Source organism: Megalobrama amblycephala, linkage group LG9, assembly GCF_018812025.1.
Source record: "Megalobrama amblycephala isolate DHTTF-2021 linkage group LG9, ASM1881202v1, whole genome shotgun sequence".
Lineage (NCBI taxonomy): Eukaryota > Metazoa > Chordata > Actinopteri > Cypriniformes > Xenocyprididae > Megalobrama > Megalobrama amblycephala.
In genome coordinates this window covers 15,376,882-15,390,285 of record NC_063052.1, presented here as the reverse complement: position 1 = coordinate 15,390,285, position 13,404 = coordinate 15,376,882, and the positions used below count along the sequence as shown (strand labels likewise).

The following is a 13,404-nucleotide window of genomic DNA, read 5'->3' as shown; positions in this document are numbered from 1 at the left end:
AATGAAAAAACAGTGCGGAAATCGTCAGTCTCGAAGTAGAACCCTTTAAATTCTGTAGCGTAAGTGCTTTAATGAAAGACATATTGGTTCCAGCTCTGGTTTATATCATGAAATCAAACTTTTATCATTCTGTTGCCTCATTTCTTGTTATGCAGTGTGGTTAACAAGCCTATAAAACACGTACCCTAGAGACGACGAGGCACTCGCCCAGATAAAGGCCTGAGATGAGAAGCATAGTAACAAGTACAATCAGCATCCAATCAGTTTACTGTGTCAGTGAGAGTCGTGACAAAGGGCAGCGATGTTGGCTCACGGACGGCTGTTAAAATGGCACAGATCTCTCTGGCATTCGAGCCTGTGAAGTGAAGCTCAAGTCCTTCATGTGGGCACATTTTGTGTGTACGTGTCTAATAGAATGAACGGGCCAGATTCTTCCTCAGTATTTTTGTCTTGTTTTCCTGTAGAAATATCTAAACATTCTTAAATAAAAATACATTTACTTGAGAAGCAAAATTACGTATTAAAAGTGAGTTTGTGCTTTAAACAAGAACAAATATATGTCAGCAGGGTCCGAAAAATAATCGTTTTCCCATTTGGTTGTGAGTGAAGTGAGCTTACAGAGAGGCTCCGCCCACACGCTCTTCCGATTGGCTGTGATTTTGGATTGATTTGGTTGTGAGTGCAGTGCGCTTACAGAGAGGCTCCGCCCACACGCTCTTCCGATTGGCTGTGATTTTGGATTGATTTGGTTGTGAGTGCAGTGCGCTTACAGAGAGACTCCGCCCACACGCTCTTCCGATTGGCTGTGATTTTGGATTGATTTGGTTGCGAGTGCAGTGCGCTTACAGAGAGGCTCCGCCCACACGCTCTTCCGATTGGCTGTGATTTTGGATTGATTTGGTTGCGAGTGCAGTGCGCTTACAGAGAGACTCCGCCCACACGCTCTTCCGATTGGTTGTGATTTTGAAATGATTTGGTTGCGAGTGCAGTGCGCTTGTAGAGAGACTCCGCCCACACGCTCTTCCGATTGGCTGTGATTTTGGATTGATTTGGTTGCGAGTGCAGTGCGCTTACAGAGAGACTCCGCCCACATGCTCTTCCGATTGGCTGTGATTTTGGATTGATTTGGTTGCGAGTGCAGTGCGCTTACAGAGAGACTCCGCCCACACGCTCTTCCGATTGGTTGTGATTTTGAAATGATTTGGTTGCGAGTGCAGTGCGCTTGTAGAGAGACTCCGCCCACACACTCTTCCGATTGGCTGTGATTTTGGATTGATTTGGTTGCGAGTGCAGTGCGCTTGCAGAGAGACTCCGCCCACACACTCTTCCGATTGGCTGTGATTTTGGATTGATTTGGTTGCGAGTGCAGTGCGCTTGCAGAGAGACTCCGCCCACACGCTCTTCCGATTGGCTGTGATTTTGGATTGATTTGGTTGCGAGTGCAGTGCGCTTACAGAGACTCCGCCCACACGCTCTTCCGATTGGCTGTGATTTTGGATTGATTTGGTTGCGAGTGCAGTGCGCTTGTAGAGAGACTCCGCCCACACGCTCTTCCGATTGGCTGTGATTTTGGATTGATTTGGTTGCGAGTGCAGTGCGCTTACAGAGAGACTCCGCCCACACGCTCTTCCGATTGGCTGTGATTTTGGATTGATTTGGTTGCGAGTGCAGTGTGCTTGCAGAGAGACTCCGCCCACACACTCTTCTGATTGGCTGCGATTTTGGATTGATTTGGTTGCTTCTCATTCGTTTTTTTTTTTTTTTTCCAGTGTATCGCATTGAGTTAGGCCTTAAGTAATTATAGCCTTAGAGTAATTAAAATTAATGAAAATTATTCACTTGTTATATGATTTATATCATATAGTATTGCATATGTTAGCTTCCTTTCAGGATATTGTGATACTGAATGTATACACAGAAAAAATATTTTCTTACTCAATAATTTTGTCTTGTTTTTCACTAAAAATATCAAAACATTCTTAAATCAAGGTACATTTACTTGATTAGCTAATGACAAGTCTTGTTTCTGGATAAAAACGATCAAAATTAAGTGAATTTATGCTTAAAACAAGAAAAAAATAAATTTACGTTTATTTTTCTGACTCCATTGGCAGATATTTTTTCTTGTTTTAAGCACAAACCCACTTCATATCTTCAGTCTTTTTGCTTCTCCAGTAAATGTATCTTGATTTAAGAATGTTTAGATATTTGTACATTGCAGAACTGCATTAACAGTTGTAAACGTTTGTGTTTTAGGATGGTGGTACGATGCCTGCGGTCCATCCAACCTGAACGGTGTGTACTACAGACAAGGACAACACGTCGGAAAATTCAATGGAATCAAGTGGCACTATTTCAAAGGCCCGAGCTACTCTCTCCGATCCACGGTCATGATGATCCGACCGGTCGACTTCTCGTAGTCCAAAAACACTTTGGAGAGGTGTTATTTTTTCAGCCCATGACATTATCAAGTAACGCTGCTCACCATGTGTATAAATGCAGCATTCATTTGAGATAACACTCCTCCTGGAAACAGGAATCCTGTGAATACGAGGCCGTCCTGTCACCTTCGTGAAGAGATGGAAAGCTTCCTGGGAATTTAGGGCAGGAGATGACTTGGCTGGGCTTTTATTTTTAAATATCAGAGGTATGAATTCAAGTGCCATTCACTTGTCACTCAGGACCCGTGGACTGCTCATGCAGACACATCACCTTTGATGGAAGCGCGACGCCTAGCAATCGCCCTGCGCTCGTCCGGCTTTCCAGTCTCCAAGTGAAACTAAAGCAGCTTGAATGTCCTTCAGTATCATAAAAGGACTTATTAATGTCTAATACAAACGTGTTGCACAGTTATATTTGGGTTATGATACTTTGCTTCACATTTTTATGCTCTTTTTTTATCCCAGTATATTATTACTTTTTTTATTTTGTACATTATATCTGTCAAAGTGAAGAAAACCATAGCATGCAGCATTAGAGGTGACTTACAGTGCTATTTACAAGGAATATTTTCAGCAAAGAATAGCACAACCAAAAAAAAGTTATTCTTACGCAGTAATTTTGTCTTGCTTTTCACAAAATTAAAAAAAATTCTTAAATCAAGATACTTGAGAAGCAAAATGACTGAAAAAAAACATGAAAATGAAGTGAGTTTGCGCTTAAAACAAGACCAAATATCTGCCAGTGGATTAAAAGGGAAAACAAGATTATTTTTCTTGACATTTGTTCCTGTTTTAAGCACAAACACACTTAATATTCATGATTTTTTTTTTTCAGTAAGTCATTTTGCTTCTCCAGTAAATGCATCTTAATTTAAAAACGTGGAAAACAAGTATTATTAAAGGCTTTGAACTTCATAGCGTGGCATCAAATTTTGAATGCATGCCAAAGATCACAGCTATTAACGATAATACCATAAAAATATTAATCGTCGTTACATCTGATGGAGTACAGCCAATGGCACATACGGTACTGGTGCAGTATAATACAAATAATACTGTTTTAATTCATTAATTTCATATTGTCTTATGCGAGTTTGTCATATTAAGAATGTTTTTTCAGTTGCTCTTCTCAAAGCAGTGTTATAATTACCGACAAGCTTGGATGATCTTTTAAATTTATCCTTAAACCTAAGGTTTGCAGAAGTGTTTAATAATTGTGAATGACTGTATTATAGAAAGGAATGGAGTCAGATAAGTGCCTGATTTTGATTTGTATGTGAAGTTTATTTGTTTGCGGTTTTAGGGCCGGATCACACAGAACACGTTTTTAATTGCGCCACTTTTAACTGTTTTTGTACGTAAACATGTGCTAGACTGGCGTCTTTGCTGCTTTTTGTTTTGCACTGAAACAGCAGCCGTTATTAACAAGCCATGCATGTGAAGTTAAGTTCAAGTTCTTTTCCATTCTCCCATTTTTAATTTCACTTCGCTGCTTTTTAATCATTTCATAAACATGCACTAGACGGATATATTTGACGTTACGCTTCGTCATTCTGCTTTGTCAGCGTTTTCCACATGATCATCGTGTCTTTGAGTTAAAAAAAAATCAACTTTTAAATTTGACCGACACCTTGCTTTCTTTTCTATAACGCTTCATCTCACGTGTTCTTGTGAACGGCCCATTAGGACTTTCAGTAACAGTTTACAGTAAGGTTCCATTTGTTGAAATGCATTAGTTAACATGAGCTTACAATGAAAAATAGTTATTCTATTTAATTCACTTGAAATAACATGCAATGAACAGTTGCATTTTATTAACTAACATTAACAAAGATTAATGAACGCTTAAAGTTTATGTTAGTTAATGCATTAACTAATGGGACCTTTTTGTGAAGTGTTACCACACTTTTCACTATACAAATGTAAATAAATTTTTTTTAAAAATCATTATTTTGTAAATGTTCTGACTTTTTGAGCTGGCAGGATTGTAAAGAGATGATATTTTTAGCTTGCGTACTGCCATGTTCACAGAAGTCATTAGAAGTTCTACTCGCTTCTGTCTTTCATCAAAAAAGTCTGATAATATTCTTCTGTGTCGCTGTATGTAAGGTTACTACTACTGTCTTCCATCAAATAACAACAGAGCATTTTACTGGAAACAGGTACTTTATTGTAAATCCATAAACTGGCTGGAAAGCTGCAGAATGGCATGTTTATTATCATCACACTCCAAATACTGTGTTCGAAATTGCTTTTCAGAGGAAAGCACTGCTTTGCTTTTATTTTTTATTAGTTCAGAACCATCAATGTGTTCTGAATGAACAAAGATGTAGCTGAAGTAACAATAATGGTAAGGACTTTTTTTAAAACTCATTTAAATTTCATTTGCCATGTTATTTAAACACCTCGTCCTTTGTAACAATGTTCATGATGTTAGTTCAAATAATAAAAGAAACTGATGCCTCAAGCTTAGCTGAACGAGCCATTATTTGCACGCCAAAATACCTTTTTCTTGCTTAGTATTTTTGTCTTGCTTTTTATTACAAAATATCTACAGAATAAAAAAACAACAACTCAAGAATACATTTACTTCAGAAGCAAAATGAAAAGATATTAAGTATTGTTTTTAGAAAAAAATAGTACATAATAAAAGCACCATTTAAATGTTTAATTCATTAAAATAAAAACAAATATCTGTCAGTGGAGTCAGAAAAATATGGAAGCTCATTTCTGCCACTGAATAAAAAATAAAAAAGGTAATTGCGACATTTTATCTCACAGTTCTGACTTTTTTTCTCGCAATTGCGTGATATATAAAGTCATAATTGCGTGATATAAAGTCATAATTGCGAGATATAAAGTCATAATTGCGAGATATAAAGTCAGGATTGCGAGATATAAAGTCAGAATTGCGAGATATAAAGTCAGAATTGCGAGATATAAAGTCAGGATTGCAAGATTTAAAGTCAGAATTGTGTGATATAAAGTCAGAATTGCGTGATATAAAGTCAGAATTGCGTGATATAAAGTCAGAATTGCGAGATATAAAGTCAGGATTGCGAGTTATAAAGTCAGAATTGCGTGATATAAAGTCAGAATTGCGAGATATAAAGTCAGAATTGCGTGATATAAAGTCAGAATTGCGTGATATAAAGTCAGAATTGCGAGATATAAAGTCAGAATTGCGAGATATAAAGTCAGGATTGCGAGTTATAAAGTCAGGATTGCGAGATATAAAGTCAGGATTGCGAGATATAAAGTCAGAATTGCGAGATATAAAGTCAGGATTGCGAGTTATAAAGTCAGGATTGCGAGATATAAAGTCAGGATTGCGAGATATAAAGTCAGAATTGCGTGATATAAAGTCAGAATTGCGAGATATAAAGTCAGGATTGCGAGATATAAAGTCAGAATTGCGAGATACAAAGTCAGGATTGCGAGATATAAAGTCAGAATTGCGAGATATAAAGTCAGGATTGCGAGATATAAAGTCAGAATTGCGAGATATAAAGTCAGGATTGCGAGTGATAAAGTCAGAATTTCGAGTTATAAAGTCAGGATTGCGAGATATAAAGTCAGGATTGCGAGATATAAAGTCAGAATTGCGAGATATAAAGTCAGGATTGCGAGATATAAAGTCAGAATTGCGAGATACAAAGTCAGGATTGCGAGATATAAAGTCAGAATTGCGAGTTATAAAGTCAGAATTGCGAGTGATAAAGTCAGAATTGCGAGAATATAAAGTCAGAATTGCGAGTTATAAAGTCAGGATTGCGAGATATAAAGTCAGAATTGCGAGTGATAAAGTCAGAATTGCGAGATATAAAGTCAGGATTGCGAGTTATAAAGTCAGGATTGCGAGATATAAAGTCAGAATTGCGAGTGATAAAGTCAGAATTGCGAGTGATAAAGTCAGGATTGCGAGATATAAAGTCAGAATTGCGAGTGATAAAGTCAGAATTGCGAGAATATAAAGTCAGAATTGCGAGTTATAAAGTCAGAATTGTGTGATATAAAGTCAGAATTGCGAGTGATAAAGTCAGAATTGCGAGATATAAAGTCAGAATTGCGAGATATAAAGTCAGAATTGCGAGATATAGTCAGAATTGCGAGTGATAAAGTCAGAATTGCGAGATATAAAGTCAGAATTGCGAGTTATAAAGTCAGAATTGTGTGATATAAAGTCAGAATTGCGAGTGATAAAGTCAGAATTGCGAGAATATAAAGTCAGAATTGCGAGTTATAAAGTCAGAATTGTGTGATATAAAGTCAGAATTGCGAGTGATAAAGTCAGAATTGCGAGATATAAAGTCAGAATTGCGAGATATAAAGTCAGAATTGCGAGATATAGTCAGAATTGCGAGTGATAAAGTCAGAATTGCGAGATATAAAGTCAGGATTGCGAGATATAAAGTCAGAATTGCGAGTGATAAAGTCAGAATTGCGAGATATAAAGTCAGAATTGCGAGATATAAAGTCAGAATTGCGAGAATATAAAGTCAGAATTGCGAGTTATAAAGTCAGAATTGCGAGAATATAAAGTCAGAAATGCGAGTTATAAAGTCAGAATTGTGTGATATTAAGTCAGAATTGCGAGTGATAAAGTCAGAATTGCGAGATATAAAGTCAGAATTGCGAGATATAAAGTCAGAATTGCGAGATATAAAGTCAGGATTGCGAGATATAAAGTCAGAATTGCGAGTGATAAAGTCAGAATTGCGAGAATATAAAGTCAGAATTGCGAGTGATAAAGTCAGAATTGCGAGATATAAAGTCAGGATTGCGAGATATAAAGTCAGAATTGCGAGTGATAAAGTCAGAATTGCGAGATATAAAGTCAGAATTGCGAGATATAAAGTCAGAATTGCGAGAATATAAAGTCAGGATTGCGAGTTATAAAGTCAGGATTGCGAGATATAAAGTCAGAATTGCGAGTGATAAAGTCAGAATTGCGAGATATAAAGTCAGGATTACGAGTTATAAAGTCAGGATTGCGAGTTATAAAGTCAGGATTGCGAGATATAAAGTCAGAATTGCGAGTGATAAAGTCAGAATTGCGAGAATATAAAGTCAGAATTGCGAGATATAAAGTCAGAATTGCGAGAATATAAAGTCAGGATTGCAAGATTTAAAGTCAGAATTGTGTGATATAAAGTCAGAATTGCGTGATATAAAGTCAGAATTGCGTGATATAAAGTCAGAATTGCGAGATATAAAGTCAGGATTGCGAGTTATAAAGTCAGAATTGCGTGATATAAAGTCAGAATTGCGAGATATAAAGTCAGAATTGCGTGATATAAAGTCAGAATTGCGTGATATAAAGTCAGAATTGCGAGATATAAAGTCAGAATTGCGAGATATAAAGTCAGGATTGCGAGTTATAAAGTCAGGATTGCGAGATATAAAGTCAGGATTGCGAGATATAAAGTCAGAATTGCGAGATATAAAGTCAGGATTGCGAGTTATAAAGTCAGGATTGCGAGATATAAAGTCAGGATTGCGAGATATAAAGTCAGAATTGCGTGATATAAAGTCAGAATTGCGAGATATAAAGTCAGGATTGCGAGATATAAAGTCAGGATTGCGAGATATAAAGTCAGAATTGCGAGATACAAAGTCAGGATTGCGAGATATAAAGTCAGAATTGCGAGTGATAAAGTCAGAATTGCGAGTGATAAAGTCAGGATTGCGAGATATAAAGTCAGAATTGCGAGTGATAAAGTCAGAATTGCGAGAATATAAAGTCAGAATTGCGAGTTATAAAGTCAGAATTGTGTGATATAAAGTCAGAATTGCGAGTGATAAAGTCAGAATTGCGAGATATAAAGTCAGAATTGCGAGATATAAAGTCAGAATTGCGAGATATAGTCAGAATTGCGAGTGATAAAGTCAGAATTGCGAGATATAAAGTCAGGATTGCGAGATATAAAGTCAGAATTGCGAGTGATAAAGTCAGAATTGCGAGATATAAAGTCAGAATTGCGAGATATAAAGTCAGAATTGCGAGAATATAAAGTCAGAATTGCGAGTTATAAAGTCAGAATTGTGTGATATAAAGTCAGAATTGCGAGTGATAAAGTCAGAATTGCGAGATATAAAGTCAGAATTGCGAGATATAAAGTCAGAATTGCGAGATATAAAGTCAGGATTGCGAGATATAAAGTCAGAATTGCGAGTGATAAAGTCAGAATTGCGAGAATATAAAGTCAGAATTGCGAGTGATAAAGTCAGAATTGCGAGATATAAAGTCAGGATTGCGAGATATAAAGTCAGAATTGCGAGTGATAAAGTCAGAATTGCGAGATATAAAGTCAGAATTGCGAGATATAAAGTCAGAATTGCGAGAATATAAAGTCAGGATTGCGAGTTATAAAGTCAGGATTGCGAGATATAAAGTCAGAATTGCGAGTGATAAAGTCAGAATTGCGAGATATAAAGTCAGGATTACGAGTTATAAAGTCAGGATTGCGAGTTATAAAGTCAGGATTGCGAGATATAAAGTCAGAATTGCGAGTGATAAAGTCAGAATTGCGAGAATATAAAGTCAGAATTGCGAGATATAAAGTCAGAATTGCGAGATATAAAGTCAGGATTGCAAGATTTAAAGTCAGAATTGTGTGATATAAAGTCAGAATTGCGTGATATAAAGTCAGAATTGCGTGATATAAAGTCAGAATTGCGAGATATAAAGTCAGGATTGCGAGTTATAAAGTCAGAATTGCGTGATATAAAGTCAGAATTGCGAGATATAAAGTCAGAATTGCGTGATATAAAGTCAGAATTGCGTGATATAAAGTCAGAATTGCGAGATATAAAGTCAGAATTGCGAGATATAAAGTCAGGATTGCGAGTTATAAAGTCAGGATTGCGAGATATAAAGTCAGGATTGCGAGATATAAAGTCAGAATTGCGAGATATAAAGTCAGAATTAGCTTTCTAATTTTATAATCAGTGGCAGAAACAAGCTTCCATAGAAAAATAATCTTACTTGTTTTTGTTTTAATGTATGAAGTATTTAAATAACACTTTTATTATGTACTTCTTTTTTTTTTTTTTTTTTTTTTTTTTCAAAAAATGAAGACTCAATGTCATCTTGCTTCTCCAGTAAATGTATCTTGATTTAAGAATGTTTTTTACTGGAAAATGGGATAATTTGTAGCTCTGGAATCCAGAGTCTTTCCTTTTCTTTCACAGCACTATTCAGCATTTTCTATTTGAGTCACGTCTCTCCATAGACACAATATTTACACACGGCAGAAGAAAAAAATATAAAGGAGTGCAATTTTTGGAGAGAATGGGCCCTGAGCAAGCGAGCCACCTTTGTGTCCGGAGCGAGCGAGACTGTTAGTTCTCCTCCACTCCGGCGTGACAGATTGCTGAGGTGTCAAACGATGCTGTCGGGACGGCCAAAGCCCTCCATAGCTGACATTCCTACAGCCTAATCGAAGGGTTAAGCAAACGACGGGCGCTTGTAAACTGCCGCATGTCCTTCAACACCTGAGCTGACCCACTACACCCTCCGGAATGCAGCCAACGGCATCGGACGGGCACAGTGGAGAATCAAGGGACATTCAAGATGTGCGATGGATTCAAGCCAACATAAGAGAACAGAAGACGTGAGTTCTGGGTGCTTTGCATCTCTGAGATATAGTTCAACACAATGTATTGATGACACATTGATATCGCACAGAGCCTCGCGTTTAGTCTCGTGTGACCAGGATCTCTATAGGTGAAGGCCGACTCAGACGCCTCCGCGGTCCACTGGTGTTTCTGAAGATGGATCATTTCCTGTTTGCACAAGCTGAATGGGGGGGAATGGTCTGCTGACGAACATTAGGCCTGACGCCAGATCAGACAAGAGAAGAGACGGTACTGTAGAGTGAATGAGAAGAGATGGCAGCATCACACACCACGACGTGATTAATAGCAATTGGAAAGAAGACCACCTGGATAAAAGAAAACTCTCTAAAAGCATGTTTCCATGTAGTCAAAGTTCCAGAAATATACCAGATATAACCTAATGAATTATGGGCCTCAGTTCAGCAAGTTAGATTGAGGGAAGCGAACAGAAAAATGAGTCTTCTGTAATTTCTTTGGCTCAGGAGCGCTTGAACTTATTTTCAGGACGAGTTTAAAACATGCTGAAGTCCAGGATTGCACCGTTTGGGGCTATTTGAAATGACTGAACGATGTTTTTTGAAATTCTTTCAGCTTATTGAATTTATAGGATTTAAAAAACTATTTCAGCATGTTCCAGTCATTATTTGTTCAAATCGGAATTCATGCAGAAAAACTCTTGCTGCACTGCTTGTTTAACAGATGCAAATATAATTTAGGCAGTGTCATCAGAAGTCCAATAAAAGAGCAATACAATTGCTTTTAATTAAAAATATATAAAAACTTCTTAAATCAAGATACATTTGCTTGAGAAGCAAAATGACTGAGTTTGTGCTTAAAACAAGAAGAAATATATTTCAGTGGAGTCAGAAAAACAAACATAATTTAAAGGAAAAAGATTATTTTTCTGACTCCACTGACAGATATTTCTTCTTGTTTTAAGCACAAACTCACTTCATTTTCATGATTTTTTCAGAAAACAAGACTTATATCTAAAGTCATTTTGCTTCTCAAGTAAATGCATCTTGATTTAAGAACGTTTAGATGTTTGTACTGGAAAACAAGACAAAAATACTGAGGAAGAACATCATTTTTTTTTGCAGTGCATGACTTTTGCACCGTACAATAGAAATTTAAAGGATTATTTAAAGGATTAGTTCATTTCAGAGTTAAAATTTCCTGATAATTTACTCACCTCCATGTCATCCAAGATGTCTTTCTTTCTTCAGTCGAAAAGAAATGAAGGTTTTTGATGAAAACATTCCAGGATTTTTCTCCATATAGTGGACTTCACTGGGGTTCAACGGGTTGAAGGTCCAAATGTCAGTTTCAGTGCAGCTTCAAAGAGCTCTACATGATCCCAGACGAGGAATAAGAGTCTTATCTAGAGAAACCATCTGACATTTTCAAAAAAGGTGGAAGTACCGCGGTAGGGTGAAATCTAATTTTCTCCTCCAACTTCGTCTGACATCGTTGTTTTACCTTTTTTGTACAGGCCATTTGACTTAGTCTTTGAACGTTCACTTTGTAAACACTGGATCGGTACTTCCGACCTTTCCAACATGATTACATAATGCGTGGCGCATCACAGAGCAGTGCAAGACGAGAATTTGTGGTTAAAAAGTATATAATTTAAATTTTTTTAGAAAATGGCCGATGGTTTCTCTAGATAAGACTCTTATTCCTCGTCTGGGATCATGTAGAGCTCTTTGAAGCTGCGCTGAAACTGACATTTGGACCTTCAACCCGTTGAATCCCAGTGAAGTCCACTATATGGAGAAAATCCTGGAATGTTTTCCTCAAAAACCTTCTTTTTGACTGAAGAAAGAAAGACATAAACACCTTGGATGACATGGGGGTGAGTAAATTATCAAGAAATTTTAATTCTGAAGTGAAGTAAGGGTATGCATATTATTTGTAGCCATTGTTTGTTTACGCTCTTGTTTCCCGGAAGTCAGTCACTAGTTCCGCCTTCTCAATGACATCACGCATGTCATTAAAGACAACAAGCAATGATTGGTCAGGAAGCAATGTGTAGTCTGACGTGATTCTTGCCACAAGAATTTAGGAGTCAGAATCACATAATCTGACACACTTTTTCCCATCATGGGATTGTTTTATGGTAAAATTTTATGAATTAAACTGTTACATCCATCAGCTGGAGTGCCCTTGATTTCCACCATAGGGCACTCCTTTTGTCTTGGTTATTTCACCATGGACTATTTTTTCCACAACCTATTGCCCAAACTCATTATCCATCCACCTGTGTCTCATCTTCTTCTCAACCCTGCCTATTCAATTCACTCATTGCGAAGTCTTGTATGTGTCACTAATGCATTCTGAGTGTTATCATGATTCCCTGCATCCTAGTTTTTATCTTCTGCTTGTCTCCCTGGATGTGCCTGTGTCTTGGACCTTGTTTTATGTTTGGACTGTTTGTCCGTGATTTTGACCTTACACAGCAAAATCTCCAGTTGAATCAGCTCTGCTCAGAGTACATATGGTCCCTCTCTAAATAGTGTTAAAATAACACTGTGTTACAATTGCTGGTATACTAAGCACACGACGAGAGTCAGAATAAGTCTTTACTAGGAAGGAAACAGGAATCCACAGGAACATACAGCAACATAGTATGAACAATACCGGACAACACAAGACAGGGTTTATATACACGGGATAACAAGGAGGGTAATTGGGAACAGCTGAGTGTGATGGTGGTGGTGGTCAGTTGCAATGGTGACTAACTGGTGGTGGGAAATGGAACAACAAGAAGTCCAAATGAGTCCAGAACAGAGTGTACATGTAACACACTGAAGCAGAGTTAAAGTAAACGAGATAATTTAACAATTAATTAAGTGATGATTGTGCATTAGTGATGAACGCCTGCTGTTAACAAGCAGAATCACTGAAGAAAAGAGAAACGCAAGAATTATAACTGACTTCAGTCACAGCCTTATTAATTGCTTAATTATCTCATTAACTTTAACTCTGTTTCAGTGTTACTTTAACACTATTTAGAGAGGGACCATATGTACTCTGAGTTGATTTAACTCTGGGGATTTTACTGTGTGTTTTATGGATTACTATTATGGATTACCCTGCGCTTGGATCTTCAACCCAAAGTCTCAGAGCAGTTCGTAAACATACTTTATCACTAGAAAAATTGAAATAACTGTTAAACATGAAAGTATTATAGAATCATCTAAGACATTTCTTCTTATATAGAAGACTTTTGGCATAAAATGTGAGTCAAAAACCCTAGAGGTCCATGTAGAACCCTATTGAACCTTTGTTACGGGAGTGAGGTTTGACATGACAGGTCTCAACATGGTGAATGACATTGTTC

General features: G+C 37.2%; 1 protein-coding gene across 1 annotated transcript in view; it reads left to right on the top strand.

Moving 5' to 3' along the window:
* The window catches only part of angpt1 (angiopoietin 1), a 97,277-nt gene extending 92,369 nt beyond the window's left edge, over window positions 1–4,908 (top strand). The window contains exon 9 of the mRNA XM_048201811.1: window positions 2,257–4,908. Within this exon, the coding sequence (XP_048057768.1) occupies window positions 2,257–2,420 (164 nt within the window). The 3' untranslated portion in view covers window positions 2,421–4,908. The remainder of the gene's footprint in view (window positions 1–2,256) is intronic.
* Window positions 4,909–13,404: the final 8,496 nt, after the last annotated feature.